The sequence below is a fragment of the Callorhinus ursinus genome, unplaced genomic scaffold (genome assembly GCF_003265705.2).
Source record: "Callorhinus ursinus isolate GAN/ISIS: 27379988/994484 unplaced genomic scaffold, GSC_fseal_2.0 scaffold50, whole genome shotgun sequence".
NCBI classification, from domain to species: Eukaryota; Metazoa; Chordata; class Mammalia; order Carnivora; family Otariidae; genus Callorhinus; species Callorhinus ursinus.
Genome location: NW_027397112.1, coordinates 1159233 through 1186721, shown reverse-complemented (window position 1 = coordinate 1186721; position 27489 = coordinate 1159233). Strand labels below are relative to the sequence as shown.

At 46.5% G+C, this 27489-nt stretch overlaps 1 protein-coding gene across 7 annotated transcripts in view; it reads right to left on the bottom strand.

The window, feature by feature from the left end:
* The window catches only part of SLC39A11 (solute carrier family 39 member 11), a 439134-nt gene that overhangs the window by 376483 nt on the left and 35162 nt on the right, over window positions 1–27489 (bottom strand). For all 7 annotated transcript variants that reach the window (XM_073883184.1, XM_073883183.1, XM_025889875.2 and 4 more), the window contains exon 4: window positions 15950–16108. In XM_073883184.1, coding sequence (XP_073739285.1) covers window positions 15950–16108 — 159 coding nt within the window. The remainder of the gene's footprint in view (window positions 1–15949; window positions 16109–27489) is intronic.

Sequence of the window (27489 nt, the reverse complement as noted above, 5' to 3'; positions counted from 1 at the left end):
GCCCAACGCAGGGCTTGAACTCACGACCCTGAGATCAAGGGCTGAGCTGAGATCAAGAGCCCGACGCTTAAGGGAATGAGTCACCCAGGCACCCCCTATAGTTTTTAACACTCCTTCTTAAAGAACTATTTCAGAGGTGCAGAAAAGCACAGAGAATAACAAGCTCAACATCCATGTACCTACCACCTTAATTTAATAAAGGCAAACCTTTTACTACAGTTGATTTAGATTTTTTAAATAAAATATTGCAAAAAGAAATGGAGCTCCCTCCCCCCGACACACACACTTAGAGGGACTAAATTTCTGGAAAAGCTCACGAGGACCTTTCCTAGCCACGTTTTGACACTTTTAATAGACATGCTTAGAGATTCCTATAAACCCATAAAAATACGTAATGTGATTTTACATAATTTCAAACTTAAGTTAAACAGTATTTTACTATATGTGGCATTCGGCAACTTACTTTTGGTTTCTGCTAAATAGTGGACATGTATCTGTGTTGATATATAGATCTGGTTCATGCATTTTAACTGCTGTTTAGCATACCATTTTGTTGAATTTAGCGCAATTTCATTATCCGTGCTTCTGATGACTGGCATTTTTTTTTTTCCAGTTTCTCACCATTATGAGACATGCTGCCACAGACATTCCTATGCATGGCTCCTTGTGTACCCTTTCAAGAACATTCAGAGAGCACATACCTAAAATGGGAATTACTTGGTCTTCAGTTTTACTAGATATTTCCAAATTACTCACCAGGATGGTTGTATCAATTTGCATTCCTACCGACAGCACATGCAAGTTCCCATCTGCCCGGATCTTGCTTTGTCAACACCTCGTATTGTCAAACTTTTTTCATTTTTTGTCAAATATAATGCGTGAGAATTTAAGTTGCATTTCCCTAATGACTAGGGATGTGGAGCATCTTTTCGTGAACTAGTTGGTCCTTTAGGGTTTCCTTCTCCAAATTCTTAATCAAATAGTTGGTTCATTTTGTACTGAGTATGGTTTGTCTTTTTCTCATTGATTTTTATATATTCTAGACACCAATACTTTGTCAGTTACACACACTGCAAACATCTCACCGGCTTTGACTTGGATTTAACTTGTTGGTGTCTTTTGTCATAGAGAAGTTTCTTGTTTGTTTCCTTTAACGTTATCAAATTTTAAATGCTTCCTTTTGTCATTAGTTGGCTACTCATTAGAATCACCCGGAGAAGTTTTAAACTACTGAGGCCTAAAACTGGGGGAAGGGGTGGGTGTTAAAACAACAGAAATGTATTCTCCCGTGGTTCTGGGAGCCAGAAGAAGTCTGAAATCGAGGTGTAGGCAGGGCTGTGCTCCTATTAACACCTGTAAGGGCAGGAGTCTTCCTTGTCTCTTCGGTTCCTGATGGTTCTGGGCAATCTTTGGCATTCCCGGGCTTATGGTAGCAGAGCTCCAATCTCTGCCCCACCTGCACATGGCCGTCTTCCATCCACCTTTTGATCCTGTGTCTCTTCTCTTCTTCTTCTAAGGACATCGGTCATATGGGATTCAGGACCCACTCTACTCTGGCATGACGTCTCCTAACTAATTATATTGGCAAAGACCCTACTTCCAAGTAAAGGCCCATTCTGAGGTTCCAGGAAAGACATGAATTTGAGGGGATTCCTATCCAGCCCCCGGACAACCAGCTCTCAACTTTGGACTCTGCCAAGTGACTTGTTGAGCCAGTGATATGTGGATGGAAGTATCAGTGTGTCAGTTCTGTGCCTGGGCCCTTGGGGGCTTTGTTTCTGCTCTTGCTTTAATGTCTCTGCCCTCACGAGGAGAAGAACATGCTCTGGTCTAAGGCAGACAAGCCTCTGGAGCAGAGCCACCCCACCTATCTGCAATCTCGCCACGCTGCCAATTTGCTGACAGCTGGGAAATCAGTCCTTACTGACTGTGGCATGCCACTGAGATTGTGTGCTTGTTTGTTATGCAGCAATAGCTAACTAATACATACACTTTGTACCACGGCAACAATGAACGAGTAAGCCTGCTGCAGTGTATCTTTAAATACACTGTTCCCTTTGTCTGAAATGTATACCCCACCTCTGATCAAGGCCATCTACCCGACAGAGCCCAGCTCCACCTTTAAGTTTAAACATAAGCATCAACCCCAGGAAGCTTCCTATGATTCCCCCAAGCCAACTGAGTCACTATTTATCAGTGCTCCCATCTTCTATTCTTTTCCATCACAGCAATTACTGCTCTGTAATTGCTTTTTATATAATTATAAGGCTTTTGATCCCTGGCACTAGTAAAATGCCTGGTTCCAAAATTTGGCACTGAATGAACCACAGAAAAAAAAGACCTGGTGGGAACAGGGCAGGAGGAGGAAAAGGGAAGAAGAGTCACAGCCTGGGAAGAAAGACTGCAACCCCCAGCAAAAACCTGCAAGTCCAGACACCATCGAAATGTGATCCTGACACATGGGGCTGTGTTGGGGTATCCCCCACCCAATCCCTTGATAAAAGCTCATGCAATCCTGCTGAGCCACAGAAGAGAGTGGGGAAGGGAAGCAAAAGTCCAAGGGTCCCTGCTGAAGCATCTCAGCAAAGATGCAAGGAAAGCCAGGCCACACATGGGCCTCGCCGACTCTGAGATGGAACAGAGCTGATGACATTTTCTGTGACAATAACCACAGTAAAGGGATTCAAAGAGAAGAGCAGCAGTTTTAAATAGCTGGTAGTTAGCATTTTTTTTGCCTCGTGAGGAGAGTAAGGCATATATGAGAAGTGGTTTGGGGTCTCACAGAGAAAGACGACAACACAATAAAGGTGACAATGATGACGCAGAGAAGGGGACAGGTCTCAGGTCTGCGAACCCAAGTACAGCCCCATTTCCCTCTGGGAAGGTGGTGGCCAACCACTCAAGCCCTAGCAGCTCCGGATGCACCCCGACAAGAAAAGAGAATTCACACATCCTTGTGACAACACGACTGTCTCTTTCTGGAGCTATCGGTTATCCAAATGATATTCTTCCCCTCCTGGCCAGCTCTCATTCCCTCATGCCACCGTCAAAAACGTGCTCTTCTTCCCACCCTGCCTTTGTCCGGAATGCAAGAACAGCTGATCTTCCCACTCTGCACGGCTGCTGGGAGATTAATTAAAACCAGATTGGGCTCAAAGAGACCCTCTCCATCCAGGAATCTCATAGGGCTTAGCACTCTGCGGGGTAAGGTCCTCTGGAGGCTGCTCATCATTAATAAACCTGCTGAACACCTTGAAACCTCAACCATCAAAGGGTTCTCATTACCAAGGCTTTATTGCACCCTTTTATTTAGGCGGAAGTTTATACATGTGTAATGAGCACTCCCTAAGGAGCAATCTTCAGCCCTTTTTAGTATGTTGGCGATTGCAAACTCCTCTGAGAACCCACTGGAAGTCATGGACCCATTTCATGGGTCCTGTGATGAACACTGCCCAGTACAGTGGATGGTTTTCTTTTGGTGGTGCTTTATCTGAACCCCTTCGTATCTTAAAATGTGCAGACACTGAGTTCAGCATATCTGCATGGATTACCATGTTCGTTGATTCCAAAATGCCTTCTGCTATAGATACACCATTCCTCCACGTATCACTAAGAAAGAAAAATACGGTCACAGACAATGACCCATCATTGCCTGTATAATGCACCCCCATTTTAGAGAGCTTAGGATGTGCAAAAATGTTTCTAGAATCAGTGAAACCTGGCAGCTCACTCAATCCTTGTAACCATCTCTGTGAAGTAGGTAGAGCAGGGCATAGCAGGAAAGAGGCTGAGTAACTAGTCCAAGGTCCCATAGTCAGAAAGTAGCAGAGCATGGATCTGATCTCAGTCAGTGGGATTCCAGAGCCCATGCTATTGGCAATTATGCTCTGCAGCCTCTTAAGCCATTTAGAAGTCAGGGATCAAACTCTCACTGAATGTATGCAAAAGCCGCTGATCTAGTCTGAGCTTTCAGATGTGCAAAGGACAGTACCCACAAGCAGTAAGTTGGTCAGAGAAAGGACTCTCTGCTGAATTGCTTCAGTGGCTTAGAACACCACCCGCTCCCAGAGCAGTGAGGGGTGGGAAGGGCAGTAGCACCAACGAGAGAATTAACCATGCAAACTGTATCAGTTTCCTGTGGCTGCTATAACAAACTATCACAAAATGATGGTTTAAAACAACAGAAGTTCGTTCACTCACAGTTCTGGAGGCTGGAAATCCAAAATTTGTATCATTGGGCTGAAACCAGGGTGTGAGGCTCTACAGAACAATCCATTCCCTGCTTCCTCCACCTTCCAGGGGCTCCTGGCATTCCTTGACTCAGGGCTTCATCACTCCAACCTCTGCCTCCAAGGTCACAGTGCCCTTTCCTCTTCTGGGTCAAATTTTCCTTTGCCTCCCTTTTCTAATTATGGACACGTGTGATTGCATGTACGGTCCACCTGGATAAACCAGGTTGACCTCTTCATCCCAAGGTCCTTAACTTCATCACAGCTGCAAAGATCTTTTTTCCATGTAAAGTAATATTCACAGGTTCCAGGGATTAGGACCTGGATATCTTTGGGGGCCATTATTCAGCCGACCATCCAAGCCAAAGGTGGAACATGTTTCTAGGGCTTTCTAAGCCTGGATATCTAAGCAAATAGGTACAAGTTTTTGAAATGTTCATCTATATTTTGATATTTACAAACTTGTGATGGAAGAGAACATTAACCCAAAATATCTGGAAATGTAACGATTGCTCTAACTAGATGTGCCTGGAATAATTATAAAAGAAATCAGGGTTTAGTTTGCTAATGTTACAAAGGACTGGTTTGATAAATGACCTTGGGCAGGTCTGATGGGACTTGTGGAGCAGAGTCCTGGATGGGGACTTGAGATAGGGAAACTAAAGGGACCCCATGAAAACCTGGGTTTTTTTGGGGGGGGGGCGGGCAGAGAGAGAGGGAAAGAATCTCAAGCAGACTCCACACCCAGCACAGAGCCCAACATGGGGCTGGATCTCACAAACCTGAGATCATGACCTGAGCCGAAATCAAGAGTCGGATGCTTAACTGACTGAGCTACCCAGACCCCTCCAAAACCTGCTTTTTTCACTCCTTTTCCTGTTTCTATTCTTGCTAGGACCTGCACCCCCACCTTACACACACCTTATAGAACAGATAATGTATGTCTTCTTTATAAACGTCAAGGATTTAATGATTTCTTCGGAGTCTTCCAGCACAACAGATAACATCTAAGGAGGGACCAGGTGGGGAAGACCTGACCACTGACTCATCAAGACTCCTGCCTCCAGGGCATAAATGATTTATAGGGAACACCTAAACACATATCTTTGTTCCTGGATTACTGAAAAGACACAGACCGCTGTCCTCAATAAAAACTCCAAACCCCAAACAAAGAGGAGATTCAGCCTTCTTTCCTTTCTGAGTCTCCCAGATGCTCTGTCCATATCTACACTCTCTCTCTTTTTAAAACTCTACTCTCACTTCCTCACTTTTGATTTCTTTCCTGCACAAAGTCAAGGACCCTCTTGGCTGGTCCTGCAAGAACCCCCTCTGGGTCCTTGGACCCAGCCAGCCTGCATCAGATGGAAAACTAGAACCCTTACAAAGACGCCAGAGGCAGGAGACTGACACCTGTTTTAGAGAGAAGGCAGACCGCGCGAACAGGCAGAGAACACAATCTAGCCCCACAAGACTAAGGTGCAAAAGGACACTCCACAGGGATGTCATGGGGGTGAGTCCTGCATAGGCAGTGACAGGACCCCTGAGCCAGAGCTGAGGTGGCTGCGGAGAGTGGCGCGGACCCATGCAAGGAGCAAAGAAGGAATGAATCACTCAAGATCTGAGAGGATAGTTTTCACCACTGTCTCAGCGCGGGCTGCCCTAACAGAGCCCCACACACTGGGTGGCTTAAACAACAGAAATTGGTTTCTCACGGTTCTGGGGGCTGAGTGTCCAAGATCAGGGTCCCGGGAGGGTTGGTTTCTGGTGAGGACCCTTGTGATACCGTGATTTATAAGAAATATGTGTTTGGTCTTTGCCCCTATCTCTGGCACAAGAGCTCTTAAAACCCACCGGGAAGTCCTAAGCGACGAGATTAAGGTGTCTTGATATTCGTAACAAACCTCTTTCCACCACACTTGAGCTTATGTTAATCAGGCGACCTTTAGAAAACACCTAAGGATGGGGTTGGTTGCCAGGGGAACCAACCATGTGATCAGAGGGTTAGACCTTTCAGCCCCATCCCCTGACCTCCGGGAAGCAAAGAGAGACTGGAGGTTGAATCGATGATTTAATCAACTGTGCCCAGGTAATGAAACTTCCATAAAAACCCAAAAGGACAGGGTTCAGAGAGCTTCCTGTTTGGTGAACACGTAGAGATGCGGCCGACTGAGGTGCAGGGAGAGAGGACAGAAGCTCCTGCACCTGGCCCCATGCTTCTCTCCCATCGTCTGTTTCTTTTCTTTTTTTTTTAATAGACCAGTAATCTCATGAGTACAGTTGACCCTTGAACACAAGGGCCACGTGGGTCCATACCAATTATATGAGGACTTTTTCCATAAATACAATACAGTGCTGTAAATGTATTTTTTCTTCCCTATGATTTTCTTAATATTTTCTCTAGCTTACTTTATCATAAGAATACTGCACATAAATTATATAACATACCAAAGAAGTGTTAATCAACTGTCTATGTTATCAGTCAGGCTTTCAGTCAACACTGGAAGCTCACTATTAATAGTTCAGTTCTAGAAGATTCAAAAGTTATATGGAGATTTTGTACTGTATGTGGAGGGCGGGGATTGGCACCCCTAACCCCTGCATTGTCCAAGGGTCAACTGTAAATTGTTTTCCTGAGTTCTGTGAACTGCTCTAGCAAATTAATCAAATCCAAGGAGGGGGGTTGGGAACCTCTGATCTATAGCTGATCGACACAACCAGGACTTGATATTGGCAGGTAGGTAGATCTCTGCAGGTAGATAGCGTCGGGATGGACTTGAACTGTAGGATACCCAGCTGGTGTTGGAGAACTGACTGGTGGTACGGAAAACACACAACAGAGCTTTCTTCCTGGCAGGAAGCCACTTTCCTCATGCAGAGAAAGGGAGCTCAAGCTCTCTGGTGTCTCTTCTTGTAAGAGCACTAATCCCATCATAGTGGGCCCCACCCTCGGGACCTCATCTAAGCCTCGTCATCTCCCCAAGACTTCACTCCAAATACCACGCTGGGGTTTAGGGCTTCAACATATGAATGGGGGGGAGGGGAGGCATCATTCAGTTGGTAGCCTAGATGTCAAACCAGGTGGACAACCCACTAGCAACCTGTTATGTGAGTAAAGTAAATCTACTTATTTACAGGTAAGGCATGGGAGAACTGAAGGTTTCCACCTCACCAAATCAAATCATTTTGGTCTCCGAGTGGCCAGTTGGTCACTCTTCCTTTTAACAACAAATCCATCTGAGAGAAAGACAACACAGGACAAGTGCCAAAGATGGGCGATGGTCCTAAGGGTCCAGTTTTAAAGGCACAACTTTTCAACCCATTCCCTTAGAAAGAAGGGGCCATTTGCCCATAGGATATCCAAACATCTATGAAAGGACATCTCACCTTCTAGAACCCAGAGGCAAGACGGACAAACATCACAATGAAGCCCTCCAAAGACTGCAAGCATACACAAGTACGTAGACACATCTCCCCCAACACACACACACACACACACACACACACACACACACACACACACACTTGATTAAGCCTGAATCCACAAAAGCTTCCACATTTCCTGATATAAGGATCTGATATTTATTAAACACCAGCCAAACTGTGTGTTAGGTGCTCTAGAAGCATTATTGGCAGTTAATCCTCATGGCCACTCGCTCAGGTAGGATTATATCCATTCTACAGATAAGGAGGCTGAAGCTCGGAGAGATAAGTAACTGCCCCTAGGCAGGCAGCCCTAGGAATCCAGGGCAATTTGGTCCAATGCCCATGCTTGCTCCCCTACAATGTGTTACCTCTAAAGAAGCTGTATGCCAACCTAGAAATGCAAACTAGGGTGGCGAGCGTGGGGGTGTTAGAAAAAATTAAGATATGGGGCGCCTGGGTGGCTCAGTTGGTTGAGCGTCTGACTCTTGATTTCAGGTCAGGTCGCGATCTCAGGGTCATAGGATCAAGCCCCATGTCAGGCTCCTTGCTCCACGGGGAGTCTACTTGAGATTCTCTCTCTCCCTCTGACCTTCCCCCTGCTCAGGCACTCTCTCACGTTCTCTCTCTCTCTCTCAAATAAATAAATAAACATTTAAAAAAAAGAAAGAATTAAGATACAATGTACATAATGACATATTATTACAAAATGCCATTCTGGAATATCCTTCTATATCATCATATAATATGCCGTCACAAAATACAGTATCCTTATATAATATAAATCACCCACTTCTACTCCCAACTGTGATGTCGAACTAGAACACTCTCAGCAAGAAAACCTAGCATTAGCTTGCACTTTCCGATCATTACCTACAGATCCTGCCCTAAACCATTTCTGGGCATCTTCGTGAGCCAGTCTCCTGGGACGCCACCAACTGCCACTTGCTCTGCCATATGGGAACTTGATATTCAAGTAGCTTCTGGCAAAATGGGGAGGGGTGAGCAGAGTCAGGATTCAGGGTGTCAGACAAAGCAGGTGATTACTTCTACAAAGGCTGCCTGGGAGGACCAAGGGAAGAGAAAGGCAGTGGTAAATGGGAGTATGTGCCAAAAAGCATCTAGAGCCTCTCGGGTAAAGGTCTCCCAGGTGATTCTGGTGAGATCTGAAATTTGCAACCCAGAGAACTAGATCCTCTCCCTTTTCATCTTGAGACTGCCCCTTCATCCCCTACAGAAGTCCTTCTTTCCCTCTTTTCTGAGTCTTTGGCAATAGTAAAACTTGGCTTAGAAGGTAAAGAGAAAAGTATTGGAATTGCAGTGAATTATCCAAAAAACAACACCCGAACAAAAGCAAGTTGAGTAGCCTTCATTCAGTGGTCACCGACCTTGGCTGCACACCGGAGCCTCTGCGGGGGTGTTTTGTTTTAGATACCTAGGCCTCGCCATGCGCACAACGAAATCAGAACCCCCAGAGGGAGGTTCGGGTCTCAATATTTTTCTTTTTCTTTTTTTTAAGATTTTTTTTTAATTTGTTTGTTTGTTTGCCGGAAAGAGAGAGACAGTGAGAGAGGGAACACAACAAGCAGGGGGAGTGGGAGAGGGAGAAGCAGGCCTCCCGCTGAGCAGGGAGCCCAACGCAAGGCTTGATCCCAGGACCCTGGGACCATGACCTGAGCCGAAGGCAGACGCTTATCAACTGAGCCACCCAGGAGCCCCTCAATATATTTTTTTTTCCTAAAACACCAAAGACAACTTCCCTGCTCCTTCCCACCCCCACCCCGCCCCACCTACCTCCCTCTGAACACACTTCCTGATCACCTTGCTCAGAAAATGCCTGTTCTAAATGGCAGTGTAAGTCTTTAGCTTCTTAGGTAAACATCATTAAGAAAATAAAGCCATGACAAATCATAGACCAGATTCAAATCTCATATTAAGTCTTTCTATTTTTTACCCGCACGGTTAATTATCCGTGCCTCATGTTTGTTGTGCCAAGAAAGTGGTCCTTGCAAAGGGCATGGATCTGCTTCCAGAAAATATCTCACAGGCGTAAAGCCATTTAAACTTAGAAGCTAGAGGGAGTTTTCGCAAAGATGATCCCACTGGATCTTTCCAACATCTTCATTCCTACATTCATCAGATTCCTCCTGGAGACCTACTGTATGCCAGGCACTGTGCTGATTGGTGCAGAGGACACAGGGGGCACCAGAGCAGACCCACCCCTGCCCACGCTCCTGCCTTCAGGCCACAGGGGGTCGGGGCCACGGGTGACGGCCCGTGGGAAGAGAAGGAAGGGAAGAGAAGGGCCACAGTGGGAAAAGCACCAAGTGGAACCAAGACATGGGGCAGCCAGGGAAGCTTTGTGGAGAAGGAACACACCACTACATCCTGTAGGGTAAGCAGGGGAGAACAGTGTTCTGAGCTATTCGCCACTGGCACTGGGTTAGCAATCACCACTTAGCTTTTGCACTAGACTCAGAACACCTCTATCTTACTCAGGTCAAGGTGAGGGTAAGTTCTACACTTAACTCAAGTCATTGGAAAAAGGAGGCTCCAGAGGGGACTGGCTATGATTCTGGAGCCATGGTGTGCTCCTGGGACATGGGGATGAAACCCCTTCCCCTCCACCCACCCCTAAGATACAGGACAGGGGAAAGGAACTGCAGACCTACAGCATAGAGGATTTCTGGAGCCACTCCCACGAGGAGCCCTGGGGATAGATGACAAGGCAAATCCATAGTAGTTTACGAGCACAGATGTATAGAGGGTAAAAAAAACCTCATCCCTCTCTGACCAGATTCTACAGCCAGTAGAGCTACCCGATCCCGCCCCGCCCCCCATGCCCCAGGCCCAGCCCCTGCACTGGAGGCTCTCTCCAGCCTAGCCACGATGGCAACAAGCCATCAAACCCAGTGTACCTTCCAGTATCAAGCAGAATTGCATCTGCCGAAGCTCAACAAAGCATGAGAAATAAGGAAGCGCTAAGGGGCGCCTGGGGGGCTCAGTCAGTTACGTGTCTGCCTTGGGCTCGGGTCATGATCTCAGGGTCCTGGGATGGATCCCCGCACCGAGGCTCCCCGCTCAGCAGGGAGCCTGCTTCTCCCTCTCCCACTAGCCCTTTTCCCCACGCCCTCCCCTCCCCTCCCATTCCTCCCCCCCACTGCCCCGTGCAAGTGGGCGTGCCCACTCGCATGCTCTCTCTCAAATAAGTAAAATCTTACAAAAAACAAACAAACAGAAGGAAGCACTAAAACTGAGGCAGAGGGGGCCAGGCTCCTCTATGAAGCTAGCTGGGCTTATCGGACAATGTCAGGCTTCCGCTACAGGCTCTCAGGGGGTTACCACCGCAGTTTCTCCACGTGGCATTCTGTAAGATATTCCTGCCGTCCCCTCACGCCCCACAACCCCATCTTTTCTCTGCAAGGTATTCTTTAGTTGAAGTAGAATCAGAATGCTAAAGATGGAGAGAACCTATACAGGACAAAAAAAAAAAAAAAAAAAAAATACCCGAACACCCCCTCTGGGGGAAAAATACTGGCTCCTGCAACCTGTGTCGCTTCCAGACACTTGTCCTAGGTGGGCCCCTCATAGCAACCCCAGCCAACCAAGAGTGACATCAGCCAACGTTGGCCGCATATTAAAAGTACGGGCACACCCCGCTTGCTCAGGTTTTCAGCAGAAGCGTCTTCTTTGCCATTACAGAGTCAACAAAGAGAAGAAACAACAGGACTGAGGACACAGATAAATTAAGGAGGGAGCGGAGAAGGCAGTACCCCCCACCTCTTGCGAATCGGCCCTGCCCCCCCAGGGCCTGACGGGGCAGGACCGCCAGCCACTCTCTCCCAGATGAGAGATCTCAGACGGGATCGCCGAGACCCACCACCTGCCCCTATCCCCGGCAAGTCCCTGGGCGGCCTCCTCAAGATGTCACATCCCGAGAGAGGGGAGGGAGATGGTGGGAGCATATATTTCCCGGGGAGACTGCCAAGACGGAAAGCAAACTGAAAAAAGCAAGTAGCAACAACACAGACAGTATGTTACCATGTGTTTTTCAGAAAACACAAAACAAAATTACATTTCCAGATGTACATAGATACATATATAAAGGCCTGGCGCAATCCAGCTACTCGATGATGGGGAAATTACCAGGCGAACTACATACAGTAAGGTGGTGGGACGCTGCACAGGTACTAGAATGACCGTAGGTGAAAGTCACTTCAAATGTAAAAATAACACACAAGAGGATGCACACCCCGGTTCTGATGGTGTGAAAACCCATTGCACGCACGCACACAAGAGAAAGGAGCTTGAAATGAGGCAGAGCTTGGATCTCTATCGAGCGGATCTAAAGCGCGCCCGAGCAATACAAGCAAATGGGGAAAGCGTTTACATTTCAGCGTTTAAAAGACACAACATAGCTCATTTTCTTAAAGAAAAGAGAAAAAATCTGGAAGGATACCCACTAAATTGATAACAATGGTTGGTCTGGGGATAGGACGGGAAGGTGGAAGCGTCTTAAGTCCCTTCGGGGCTGCTATAAAAAAAGTACTCTAGGGGGCGTCTGGCTGGCTCAGTCAGTGGAGGGTGTGACTCGATCTTGGGGTTGTGGGTTCGAGCCCCATGTGGGGTGTAGAGATTACTAAAAAAAATAAAATCTGTTAAAATCAGGAGCGCCTGGGTGGCTCAGTCGGTTAAGCATCTGCCGTTGGCTCAGGTCATGATCCCGGGTGCTGGGATTGAGCCCCGCGTCGGGCTCCCTGCTCAGTGGCGAGTCTGCTTCTCCCTCTGCCTCTTTCCCTCCGCTCCACTTATCCTCTGTCTCTCGATTTCTCTCTTAAGTAAATAAATAAAATCTTTTGAAAAAAATATATAAATAAAATTTTTTTTAGTTAAAAAATTACTATAGACCGAGTGGCTTATAGACAACAGAAATGTCTATCTTACAGTTCTGGAGGCTGGAAGGCTATCAAAGGGCTGGCAGAATCGTGTTTGGTTTGTTGTTCACAGACAGCATCCATGTGTCCCCATGTGTCCTCACATGGCAGAAGGAACAGGGAGCTCTTGGGGACCTCTTTATAAGGGCACTAATCTCATCATAAGGGCACCACACCCATGACCTGATCACCTCCGGAAGGCCCCACCTCCTAATACCATCACACTGAGGGTTGGAATTTTACCATATGAATTTGAGGGGGACATAAGTCCATAGCAGGAAGGGACCGTCACATAATTTTTTTTCTTTTTCTTAGTTTTTATGATGAGATTTTTGTGTTGTATCGTTGTAACACTAATATGATTAAAAAGAAAGACAGGAGGCCTTGGGAACACACACACCCTACTGTCCTTCCCAACCCTACCCTTCTACCCACCAGTAGAAAATAATACCGCTTTAAACTCAAGGTAAAGGCCACCCACCTACTGTCATCCTTAACTTCATACAGAAGCAGAACTGCAAAGATCATAAAAATGTCAGTGTCTCCAAACAGCTATTTACTATCCATTCTGTCTCTCCCTAGGGCCTCCGGAGGGAAAGCCTGGGCTCAGGCTGGCCCCAGTCACATTCCCCAATGGCCCCCTCTTGGCAGCCCTCTTCCTGGGGTCCAGCAGCTGGCTACCTCCGTGCCTACCCCTTGCCTCTGTCCCTCTCCCATTAAGATACCATTTGGCAAAATCTCCATAAATCTCTGTAAGCTCATTTCCCCTTAACGGTTACTGCCTGAGCCTTCTCTACTTTATTCGCAGATAAAGAAACGAAAACAAATACCCAGTTCAGAGAGCAATTTGATGTATCTGAAGTTAACAAAGCCGCAACGGGTTCAACCTGACAGGCTGTTATGAGTGAAACCCTTTTCATGAGCAGTATTTTGCTTCAGCTCAAACAGGGGGACAGATAAATCTGAAAAGCTGAACGAACAGAAATAGAGTTGGGAGACCAGAGTTGGTGGTTAACCATCTCCTTCCCACAAACCCAAGAGTCTAGGTTCTCAAACCAGCTTCCGGCTGCCTGGGAAGACTACCTCCCCTGTGGGTGCTCAGGCAGGGTCGGATAATCACATGGACGCGATATCAAAACCCATTAACTTACACTCCATGAAGCACCTTCAATAGATCCACGATGCTGCCCCTTCTGGGTTTGGAAAGCACATTAAGAGTGAAACCTAGGGGAACCTCATGCTGTCTCAGAGCGACGGTGGCCTGAGTTTGCGACTCTCAACAGCAACATCTGTATTCGGTGCCTGTAGCACTTATAAATAATTCTTATCTGTTTATAGACCTTCCAGAACAAATTCCCCTTCTCACATCAACAGCAAAAATTAATTTCTTTTCAAATGTCCTAGAACAGATGTTTACTGTCAGGCTGATCTTTCTGCCAATTAGTGAGGTTCTGGGCATTCATGGTTATCATGTCCATACTCAAGCCCCCTCCAACTCTCTCCCTGGATGCTCAGCCACCACTCCCAAGCCATTCCTAATTTTCTGTGCAGTCTGTCCACGACTTTCCCTTGGAATCTTCTCCATATTCAAAGCATATATTAGAACAAACACCAAGCAAAAGGTTAAAACAATGATGCTGCCCAGTACAAACTGGTCAATGACTATTTACACTGCCCAGAGAAAGTCCCCACATTCAGACAGCTGATCAAATATACCTGCCCCCGTCCCCGCCCCCAGTACCGGTGAGCAGTGACCCATCATGATTGCAAAGAGCCCTCCACGAGACACAGTCTTAGAAGCCCAGTTGAGCCCAGGTAGGAAAGGCAGAATGAGACCCAATGGGGGCTATGCAGAGCCGCTGAGCCAGCCCCTGGTCCGCTGTTCTGAGAGTTAAGGCCATTGGCTGTAAGATCTTCCTGCCAGGGCAAGTAGAATACATCCCAACGGCAAGTTCACACATGACCAGGGTGGATCTGAGAGCAGAATATGGCAGCCCACACAGAGGACCTCTGGAAGTTCCTATCATACAGATATAATCAATGGCAAGGAAGCCAAGGGTTCAGGGGCCAGAAACTGACACTGACATTCAAGCTCATGATGAAAAAAATGACACATGGTCTTTCCTCTGAGACAGTGTTGTGACTCTCCATCCAACTGTCACATCCAGCTGTCTGGTCCAGAGGCTGGTCTTTCTGTGACATGAGGAATCAATTTCTCATCGGCCCCAAGGACAAGTTCCCAAGAACCCTTCCTTCTCTTTGGTCAGGAATTTATAGCAGCAAAGAAGGCAGACAGGCAGGGAAGAGAATGTCAGACTACGTCCTGGGCTAGATGTCCAGCAACTCCAGTGAGCCTGACCTGATCCCAGCTCATCACAGTCCGACAGAAGAAACGACTTCCAACCCCATTCTCCCCTACAGAGTCCTTCTTGTGCCTCTTCTCTTTCTGGGTGAACAGAGAATTCAAGCACCAGCTCAGATATCACAGAGGACTTCTGCCGACCTCTAGGGCTGGTTGGGTAAGGCTCTGTGTTCCTGTACTGGCTTCTTACAGACACTGACCCTTCTCTACACAGCGGACACTGACCCTTCTCTACACATAGCATATGCACACTACCTAATTTTAGCCAATAGCATTCGGTTACGATTTCATGGCCAGATTTCAGGCTGTGGTTCGTACCATGCTTCCACGTGAGCAAGTAAGTACATGGTCATTCTCCAAACCTAACCCACCAGCCCCATTTCAGTAAAAAAGCCTAAAATCTCTGATTTGCCCCCAATTCTGATGCCTTGTTAGATTTTTAAATTTTTACTTTGCAGCCCCTAAAGGGAGTTATCCTCAAGCTATAGGGAGGAAGGTTGTGAGCCAAGGGGCACACAACCAGGCAACAGCAGAAGTGAACTTGAACTCAGGGCTCTGCTGCCCAGTGTCCCCACCTCATCCTCCTGTTAATAAGCCCTTGCCGATGTGTGACGCTTTGTCAATGGTCTTATGCTATAGTTGGGTGTGTCATCATCTTCGTGATGACAGTGTAGGCTCCTAAGGGTCAAGACCATGATCATCATAATCACTCACTTCTCCCAGTTGCTAGGTCCGCTCAGAAACAGTGCCACACGGTACGTCAGCTGCGCTCTCTATTTATAATGAAATCTGACATTTAAAATCTGAACTTAGCAAAATGTAACTAAGGGGATGATTAGTCATATTACCAAGAGCTTATTTTCTTTTAGGACAAAAAAAAAAGTCCCAATTCACGGTAAAATTCTAGGTAAAAGCCCTAAATGACTTCAAATATCTATTTCTATATCACTGGCTACTCAACAGAGCCATGAGGAGGTACGTCAAGTCTGAAGAGCGGTACTCACCAGGTGAGGCATCAGGAGGTCAGCCAGGTAGACAAAAGCAGCTCCGAGGGTGAAGCCAATGGCCACGGGGAAGAAGGCAAAGGCACCAAAGCCCCCAGAGGACGTGGCCATCTCAACGGCTGGGGCCAGGAGAGACCAATAGGAAGCTGCTAACATGACCTGCAAAACCACAGTGAACAAGCCATTAAACAAACCACAACCCCAAAAGGCCTTCCAAGTGCCCACTTCAGTTGCTCTCTGTGGCCCAAACCGAACCCTACACAAGTGTTAGGCCTTTTGTCTTCAGCATTCGGTACTCTCTCAAACCACAAAACCACCACCAGAATGCCATAGGAACCCAATATGGCGCAGGATGGAGGTGACCTTGGGAGGATGGAGTCCAGTTTGCTCTCATCTAGCCTCTAACTCGGTGTGTCTCAACCTCTGGCCACTCTACCCTCTGGGGGATGTTTGGCAATGTGTGGAGACATTTTTGGTTGTCACAGTAGACGTGTATCACACATAACTGTCTCCCTTCAATTTTTACCTGTTAGCTCTACGTCTGCTCTCTGGAGCACCAAAGAAGGTATCTCTCCTCTAGGATACGTGGCAGCCTTTGAAATATTATTTGAAGACAACTGCTGATCAATGTCAGCTTGGCCTTGCCAACTTTGTTATCTCTAAAAGGAAAGAAGGGGAACTAATATTTATTGATCACCTACTACATCCAGGGAAATAGATCTTTGATATCCTCTTTTATCATTGCCACAACCCCGGGAGGCAGATGCTGTTCTCTGTCGCTATCCATGGATAATGAAATTGAATCTAGAAGTAATAAGATAATGTGCAGGAGGTCACGTCGCCAATAAATGGCAGATTCACGGACCTGAGCAAGTAGGACCATAATCACCTGAATGAGGGCAGAACCATGAAAGGGAAGAGAAAAATGAAGCTGAACCCAAATCTCAGTGAGGTCAATTGGATAAAACTTCTCCAGTGTTCACTGAATTAAACACTCATCCATGGCTGTTTACTCTTAAAGATGCTGTGACATCTTGGCAAGAGTAAACCCACTACTCATCGTAACCATATGACAGTCATCACTGACATGTAAAATGTTGAATGGGTTTCTAAAAATGATTTAATTATGCCCTGCCTTAAAAAAAAACATCTGCATCACCCGTCCCCAAAATAACATTTGGAGTGACAGAACCAGGTATTACAAAAGCAACAATAAAGAACAAATCCACGCAGAAAGTAATTTTCCTTCTGCCAACCATCATCCACACATCGTCATTGCTCCGGGCCCCATTCTCCCGGCAAAAGTCTCAGTGCCACCCACGGAAAGATTGTATCTGCCTCAGAAACTCCCAGAAAGAAAATGCCTCATTAGTTCAGCTCCATGAGATCATCCAAGGAAGCCTGTGGGCTCCTTCTCCATACCACAGCCTAACCCATCCCTTTCCCAGACTCTTGTCTCACTGGCTTTAGAACTCAAGAGCCCTTGGGAGCTGCTGTTCATGGTAAACTCTGCACTGAGGAGGACCTGCCCACACCTGTCCAGCAACCTCTCTGGGTGCACATTCCAGGGCCTCGCAAACAGCCCCACCATCAGCGACCCTAAGGCAGCACCACCCAGGAAGGCCACGCATCTCATCCTCTAATCCCTCCCTGCATCCCATTCTTGTTGATGCCACGGGGCGGGCGGGGGGGGGCACTTCCTCAGCCTCAGCCCCCCATCCACCTCTTCCACACAAAGTTGAACCTCTTCTGCCCAAGACCCCTTCCAACCCTCTGCATCCCTGGACGCCAACTTCTTCCTTGCCCCTGCAGATGAGAAATACAAAATGTTCCCACAGACAAGTGACAGGAGGTAGAGTGGAAGAGATGTGCCTCTCAACAGAGGGGTGCTGGGATGCTGGAATGCTTGAAAGAGAAGAGGATGCTGGGTGACTCAGATGGGCCCCTCCTCGAGCATCACCGTTCTCCATCCTTCCAGTGAAATCCAGGACCCAACTGGATTTCCTTCATTTCTTTTCCTCACCAGACTCCTGATCTCCTACATAAACTGGAAAAAATGACCACAGGACAATTGTGAAATAGAACCAGGTTGCCTGTCCGAAGTGACAACAGGGCCCAAAGAAAAGCTATTTAGAGGGTGTATGTGGGAGACAAAATGACCTCCCCCCAAAGACAGCCACATTCTGATCCCCAAAACCTGTGACTATGTGTCCCCTTTATGTGGCAAAAGGGACTCTGCAGCTGTAATGAAGTTAAGGACCTTAAGATGGGGAGCCTATCCTGGATGATTTGGGCAGAGCCAATGTGATCCCAGGGTTCTTAGGAGAAGACAAGAAGAGTCAGAGTCGGAGAGAAGATGTGATGACAAGAGCAGAGGTCACAGTCAGTAAGTGACTGGAAGATGCTGCCGGGCTGGCTTGAAGTATGGAGGAAAGGTCATGAACCAAGAAATACAGGTGGCCTCCAGAAAGTGGAACCGGCAAGGAAACAGACTCTCCCCTAGAGCGTCCGGAAGGAATGCAGCCCAGCCAACACCTCGACTGTAACTCAGGAAGAACCATTTGGGACTTCTGAACTCCAGGACTTTCAGATCGCATATGTACGTCCTTTTGAGCTGCTACATTTGTGGTATTTTCTTACGGTGGCAACAAGAAACTGATATAGCCTTCGAAGGCATATGTTACATTTTTTTTTTTAGAGCAGTTATAAGTTCACAGCAAAATAGAGCAGAAAGTACAGAGAAGTCCTGTGCCCCAGACTTGCACAAACTCCCAGTATGGGCACCCCACAACCTCAGTAGCATATTTGTTGCAATAAATTGATATACCATTATCATCTGAAGTCCATGGTTTACATTAGAGATCAGTTTTGGTGCTGTACATCCTATGGGCTTATATAAATACATAAAGATAGGTATCCACCATTCCGGTATCATTAGAGGGTAGTTTCATGGCCCCACAAATCCTGGGTACTCTGCCTATTCATCCCTACCTCCCCACAACCCTTGCCAACCACTGATCTCTTTACAGTCACCATAGTCTTTTGCCATTTCCAGAATGCCGTACAGTTGGGATCACACAGTCCATAGCCTTTTCAGATTGGCTTCTTTCACTCAGTATATGCTTTTAAGATTCCTCCACATCTTTCCATGGCTTGGATAGCTCATTTCTTTTTAGCCCTGAATAATATTCCATTGTCTGGATGGCCCACATTTTGTTTGTCCTCATTCACCTACAGAAGGATATCTTGGCTGCTTTCAAGTTTCGGCAATTATGAATAATGAATAAAGCTGCTATCAGCAGGTTTCTGTGTAGACATAACTCTTTCAGTTCATTCAGGTAAATACCAAGGAGTACAATTGCTGGATTGTATATTAAGCCTTATTCAATAATTGCCCCCCCCCCATGTAGGTGGCCAGCTTGAAACTCTCAATACTAACAAAGCTCCTTTAAATGTTAAGCATTTTTTAATCTGGATGTAGTGACATTAACTAGCTGATACAGTAGCAGGAAGTCATGCATCTGATTAACCCTCATTTACTTCTAAGAAGCAGGGCTTGGAGGGGATAGGCCAGGAAGGAGAAGGTGGTGAGAAGTGGGCCCAAGATTTCAGGTAATGAGCTCCACAGGGAGGTCCTTGCCAGCCAGTCCCTTTATGACCCCAGATGACAGATACCCAAAGCCCTCCTACTGCACTACAACGCTTCTTATAAATGCAAAAACTAGTCTAGCAGCACCAGCCTTGAAGACATCAGATAGAAGCATGAGGAGCAGACAACGAGCACCTTCCTCTCCCCACCTTTGTCTAGAAAAGGAATGCATAATCAGGTTTTAGGGCACATGGTAGGTACCTCACTGTTCCCCCAAAGCCCTTTTCTTGCCTGTTTATTGCCAAAATAAAAAGTAAAGCACAATCAGTCAAATGCACTATGGGAAAGCTTGTGTGAAGCCCATCCTCCAAGCCAGGTGTTGCTAAGACCAAAGCGACCCCAATTCTTGCTAAATAATCCAAGAAGCTAAAGGGAGCAAGCATTTCAATAACAATGACAATTTCTGCGAAAAGAGCTAAGGAGGAAATACATTTCTTTAAAAAAGAGGACCGAATATCTCCCTTCCATCTGGCTAGTTTGGGAGGCCTACTGCAGGGCCCAGAAACCTGAAGGTGGAACAGAGTGAGTGTCAGACAAGCTGACATTTGAGAAGCTGTGTCTCCTCCTCACTCCCCATGACCAAGGTTGATCCCTCCCTGGCTCTCTTCTTGACACACTGCCCAGGGCATCTCAGCCCCATAACTCACCCCAACATCCAACCCTGCAGAGGGGCAAGTGAAGGAATGGATGACCTGAGTTAATTTTTTAAAAATGGATGTTGATCTTGTTCCTAGTTGACAAAAAATGGGAACAGCCCGAATGTTCATTAACAGGTGAATGGAGAAACAAAATATTCCACTCGTTGGAGTACTTTTCAGCCATGAAAAGGAGTGGAGCGCTGAGTACATACTACAATATAAGGGAGCCTCAAAAACATTAATTATGCAAAGTGGGAAAAGCCAGACACAAAAGGTCACATAGAATATGATTCCAATTAAAGAAGATGTGGTGTGCAGAAGAATGAAACTGGACCATTTCCTTCACCACACACAAAAATAGACTCCAAATGGTTGAAAGACCGAAACGTGAGACAGGAGTCCATCAAAATCCTAAAGGAAAACACAGGCAGCAACCTCTTCGACCTCAGCCGCAGCAACTTCTTCCTAGAAACATCACCAAAGGCAAGGGAAGCCAGGGCAAAAATGAACTATTGGGATTTCATCAAGATAAAAAGCTTTTGCACAGCAAAAGAAACAGTCCACAGAACCAAAAGACAACCGACAGAAGGGGAGAAAATATTTGCAAATGACATATCAGATAAAGGGCTAGTATCCCAAATCTATAAAGAACTTATCAAACTCAACACCCAAAGAACAAATAATCCAATCAAGAAATGGGCAGAAGACATGAACAGACATTTTTCCAAAGAAGACATCCTAATGGCCAACAGACACAGGAAAAAGTGCTCAACATCGCTCGGCATCAGGGAAATCCAAATCAAAACCTCCATGAGATACCACCTCACACCCGTCAGAATGGCTAAAATTAAAAGTCAGGAAACGACAGATGTTGGCGGGGATGCAGAGAAAGGGGAACCCTCCTACACTGTTGGTGGGGATGCAAGCTGGTGCAACCCCTCTGGAAAACAGTATGGAGGTTCCTCAAACAGTTGAAAATAGAGCTACCCTACGATCCAGCAATTGCACTACTGGGTATTTACCACAAAGATACAAATGTAGGGATCCGAAGGGGTATGTGCACCCCAATGTTTATAGCAGCAATGTCCACAACAGCCAAACTGTGAAAAGAGCCAAGATGTCCATCAACAGATGAATGGATAAAGAAGATGTGGTATATATACACAATGGAATATTATGTAGCCATCAAAAGGAATGAGATCTTGCCATTTGCAACGACGTGGATGGAACTGGAGGGTGTTATGCTGAGTGAAATAAGTCAGTCAGAGAAAGACATGTATCATATGACTTCACTGATATGAGGAACTCTTAATCTCAGGAAACAGAGTGTTGCTGGAGTGGTGGGGGGTGGGAGGGATGGGGTGGCTGGGGGATGGGCATTAAGGAGGGCACGTGATGTAATGAGCCCTGGGTGTTACGTGCGACTGATGAATCACTGACCTCTACCTCTGACGCTAATAATACACTATATGTTAATTAATTGAATTTAAATAAAATAAAATTTAAAAAATAAAAAATAAATAGAAGAGTATGATTCCATTTGCACAAAAGATCCAGAACGGGTCAATCCTAGACACAAAACAGATTAGTGATTGACAGGGGATGATGGGGGCCGGGAACAGGGGAGCAACTACCTAATGGGTACAGGGCCCTCCTTGGGGGTGATGAAAATATCTGGAACTAGACAGAGGTGACTGTGAACGTACTAAATGCCACTGCATTGTACACTATAAAATGGTGAGTGTTACGTGGATTTTATCTCAATTTAAAAAAACGAAAGTTGAGCTAGCCTTAACCGTTAGAACCCTCTCTTGCACAACTGCCCCCCGCCACAGGCTGAACCCTCCAGCCCCGCGCCCCCATCCCTTGGCCCACGCACTTCTATCCGCAAAAATGCCAAAACACCAAGACCTTCCTCTCGTGCCCTTCCTTCCAAGCACCCAAAACCCTCTACCACATATATACACACAAAAATGGGTGGGAAAACACAGGACTTCGAATCAGGTCCAAATTCGCATCTTGGCTCTGCTACTTACTAGTTAGGTAGCCCGAAGCAAGTAACTTAAAAGCTCTCCGCAGCTCAGTTTTGAGCAAACCAAACACAGGGGCAATGCTTACTCTATAACAAGATCATCTTAAAATGATATGGGGCAATGCATATAGCACACCGACCTAGCTCCCGGCGGGAAGTTCAGGATTAAGCGGGTATGGGTGGATTCTTCCCTGAGCCTGCACTCAGCGTGCTCCCCACCTCGGCACCATCTTGCTCCCTCCCCCTCCTCCAGGGTGGCCCCTTCCCAACACGCTGGGTTCATTATTTGTGTCCATATCCCCCGGGTGCTAGGATGAGGGCCCTGCGATGAGCGTCTCTGTAGCCCGGCACCACAGGTCTGAGCGGTCCTGAAGCCGACCTCCAATACGGGTTGCCCAAATGAATTGTTACCCCTACTCATGATGGGGAGCAATGAGGGTGGGGAATCAAAAGAAGGTATAATCAGGAAGTGACTCAACTCTCGTTCTTTTAGTCTACTACCTAAATTTTAAAGCGATTTTACCTTCCAATTTAAGTACTATACAGGCTCATATGCTCAAAGGCCTTCACTCCTTTGACAAACACTGGATGAGTCATTGTTTAACACAACGGAGTTTTTCTTAGGTGTGGAAAGAAGGTAGTATAGAAGTTGCAGAGTGTCACGGAAAAGCTTCTGAATAGAGTCTACTGAGAGAGTTGAAAGGGGTTTTAGAAGCCTGCTCAGTCCAAATGCTTCATTTGACAGGTGGGAAGACTGAAACCCAAAGGGATCCAGCGGATCTCCTCAAAGCCCCAAAGCAAGCTGGTGCCATCCGAAGCTAACTGCGTCGGCCCCACATCAAGTTCGTACCATCCTTCCCCCCTCCGCTGACACCCTGAGTCCTTTAAGAAATTCTAAGAGCTACAGAGGGAAGACAAAGTTGAAGTTAGTGCTAGTGCCTCCCTTATCACCAGACAAAGCATCCCAGAGCCACAGCCTGGGATGAATCAGCTTTAGCAATCATCAGATGTAACCTTGATCCCATGGACACTCCCCACCATGGGGATATAAGCTGCTTCAAGAAAACCCAGCACTAGGAAATATTTGGCAACTCATCAACAGGAGAAATGATCTTGTTAAACATTTTTCTCTGCAAGATTCATCAGACCTTACAAACCTAAATAAACCTTTAAAACCAAAACCCATAGCCCAGGACTGCCTTAGAGGTAGGGAAACAAGCAGTTCTGTAGCTCAAAAGATAACGTCCCCTTAGCAGCACGGCTCAAGCTGGCAGCTCCAAAACAAAGTCTACGTATATTATGTTCTCGGTATAGGGCTCTGAATGAAAGGCACACCTTCCTCTCTTGCAGACCACACTTTAAAATAAGAACACTCCAAATGAAACACATTTATCCAACACATTTATCCATTTATCCTGGACTGGATGCTGAGAACAGAAGAAGGACAGCATTGGGCAAAAATGGTGAAATCCAACTAGCATCTGGGGCTGAGGGAACAGTGATGTACCAATGTTAATTTCTTGGCTTTGACAAATGTGCTGTGGTTATATAACATGGTTAGGGGAAACTGGGTAAGAGTATGCAGAAATTCCCCGGGCTGTTTTTGAAACTTGTCTCAAAATCTAAAATACTTCCAAATGAAGAGTTTATTAAGAATTAATAGTAACAATTACCAGGGCCTGAGAGAAGATTGAGGGGGATCGTGGCAGCTAAGGAACATGAACTGTGTGAGCAAAGTCTTGAGGCCAAGAGGGCCCATGACTTGCTTTGTGGGGTCAGCAGTGACTGGGTGGGGTGATAGTTGGGGGGCAGGGGGGACTGCATGCCTCACAAGCTTCACATCAGGGAAACCTACAGCCTCCTCCCTGTGATTCAGAGAGGTTGAGTAAGTCACCCAAGGACACCCAGCAGGAAGTGACAGAGCTGGGATCTAAAACCCAGGCCAAGCTCTTAATCCCAAAGCTCCATTCCATCTCTCAGACGTCTGAAATTCCTCAGAAACAACAATCTTCACAATGTCACCTACTCAGTGCCTCCAACCAGGGAATGATTCCCCCTAAATGTAACTGTCAGTGTTGACCGTGTTTATGATAGCAGTATTTACTGTGCTGATGTGTAAATCCTAGCCCATTTTGGAATATCGTGGAGTATAAGTGATGGAACTTATAGTTAAATGTTGCCAATCAAACACAAGCTGCTGGATCCCAAATTCCCCCTGGACTTAAAGTATAGGGATGGGAAGGATCTCGACCACAAAGACAAAAGGAGAGGGAGAGGAAGAGCAGGTAAGGACCGACAGACACCCCAAGGAGGCTGACACCTGAGTCAGAGTAAGATGGGTCACTCCCTAGAGCCCAGATCAGCCCAGGGACGGAGGGGCCCGGAGCCATGGGGAACAGGCATGCAGATGGGGTGGCAAAGAAGCCTGGTGGAAAGCATGGCTAAGGAGCCATCGGACCCCAAATTCTTCCTGTACCTCATGTGGCCAAGCAACTGGCCCACCCCACATCCAGCTAGGGGCGGAGCACCACAGTGAAAACAAGGGTACATGAAAGCGTGTGTGCCAAACGGGAGCGCCCAGCGTGCTCCCACGTCCCAGCCCTGCTGCCGCCTGGGCCACCCCCTGGGCAGCTTCTCCCAGAGCACTGCCTCCCCAGATTCCCTGCACACGTGACTCCGGGCCAGGCTCTGCTTTTGGGGCAGCCGGCTGAAGACTTCACCTCCTGGTACCCTTTGGGGTACCTCAGCAGGGCCTGGGGTTCAAGAGCCTAGAGGAGAAGAGGGGCTGGGAGGCTCCCGGGAAGGGCAAATCGTAGAGCCCCTGGCCGATGTGAATGTCTGGAGGAGAGATTTATAGACCTCCAGGCGGGAGACGGGTGGCCAGCCAAGGGGGAAAATGGAGACCTTCACTAAATGCTGGGAAACACAATTGCACAAGGAAGGAAATTCATAAATAATACTTACAGTCTTCATGTAAGCAGACTAATTTGGGGCTTATTAAGTAATTTACTTATTTATTGTGAGAAAATATACATAAAAGTTGCCATGTTAAAGTCTAGCCAATTCAGAGGCATTCATTACATTTCACATGTTGCAGGACCATCATCATTTCTAAAACTTTCTCACAACCCCAAACAGAAACACTTTCTCACAACCCCAAACAGAAACTCTGTAACCATTGAGCAATAACTTCCCATTCTCCCGGTCTCTCCCCACAGCTCCTGGGAACCTCTACTCTCCGACTCTACGAATGTGCCTATGTTAGATGTTTCGTGTAAGTGGAATCATGCACTCACTATTTGCCCCTTTGCGTCTGGATTATTTCACTTAGCATCATGCTTTTGAGGTTCATCCACATTGCAGTGGGTGTCGGAGTTGCACTCAATAACGGGGCTCGATAATATTCCATTATTAAGCTGTAACTACTGAACAAATCTAAAAAAATATAATGTATCTACAGTGTAGGATGCAGCTGGAGATAAGAGAACCAGGTCCTCATCTCCCACACCTGCAAGTCACTGGCTACATTTAAAGCTGAAAGAGTCAAGCTGTGGAGGAGTAGGCAAGCAGTTGAGAAATGTGGAGGCACACAGACAAACAGCTAAAAATGGGCCATTCATGCTCATCCCTGAGAAGTACGAATCAGGAGCGGGGAAGGTCAGCAGCCTGCTGGCTTTGTTGTCAAACTGGGAAAACTTGACTTTGTATTTATTTTTTTTTAAAGATGTTATTTATTTATTTATTTATTTATTTGAGAGAGAGAGTGAGAGAGAGCACGAGCGGGAAGGAGAGGGAGATGCAGGCTCCCTGTGGGCAGGGAGCCCGATGTGGGGCTCGATCCCAGGACCCCGGGATCACAACCTAAGCTGAAGGCAGACGCTTAATTGACTGAGCCACCCAGGAGCCCCACAACTTGACTTTTTAAACTATACATGCACATATCTTTGGGGACAATCTCAAAATAAATTGATATCATTTAAAGAGAATTAAATATATAAGTAAATATTATAAATAAACGTATAATACAATTTCCAAATGTTTTAATAATAGGAGACCCTGACGGCACAGTGAAAAGCCAATGGCAGAAAAGGATCCTATGTACAAGAACTCCATTTCCAGAAATGCTTCTGCAGGATAATGAGACACCCCCCTGGATGGCATGTTTTTGCCAAAGGCTCCCCTACATCACACCCTCAACACCAGGAGGCTGAAAGGGACTGGAGGAGACATTTAAAATCAGCAGAGAGTTGCAAGCTCTTTCTCATGTTGCCAGAGACTAAAATCCCCCATTTCCCTTCTGCAGTTCCCAAAACCTAGCAAAACTCACGATGCTTCTTTTCTCAAAGCATCGTGCAAAATGCCACAGGGATCCATACTTTATAATGCTATTAATTTCCCTCTGGTGTCAGAGGTACCAGCATAGAATAATCCAAAAAAAAAAAAAAAATCAGCTAACCACCTCAACCACAGCAGGCAAACCTTTTCATTTCTGCTTCAGGGCTCATTTTGAGACAATTTCTGCTCTGGAAATATAAATGAATTTGTAAAGAGTTCCTTAAGGATCAGAATATTCCGGCATGACGAGTGCAGCTAAGCATTTCTTTTATGATAGGAAAGACAGTTTAAAAACTGGAAGAAAATCCAAGCCACAGAACAAAATTTCCTCTTAATGAAAAGGGGAGAGGAAATCATTTCACTTAGATCATTTACAATGCACTGATTATCAGTATCCGTTATTCGGTGTGCACACGTCTAAGGAAAGTGCACTGAATTCTACAGAAGACAGGAGCACAGAGTTCAAAATAACAGCATCCAACCCAAGCCGTGCTGCAAGGAAGCAGGTTCATTCTTAAACGTTTGTTGAAGCAAACGGACGTGGATTCTAACCTCTAAGGCCACTGTGGAATTAAGAAGTAGGCACAGACTTGGGGCACCTGGGTGGCTCCGTCGGTTAAGCATCTGCCTTCGGCTCAGGTCATGATTTCAGGGTCCTGGGATCGAGTCCCACATCGGGCTCTCCGCTCAGCAGGGAGTCTGCTTCTCCCTCTGCCCCTCTCCTCCCCCACCCCCTGCTCGTGGTCTGTCTCTGTGTCTCTCTCTCAAATAAATAAATAAAATCTTAAAAAAAAAGCAATAGGCACAAACTTGCAACCCATAAAAGTCAAGGCAATAGTGACTACGAAAGTGCACAAGCCAAGGAATGTCTCCAACTTCTGTCCCC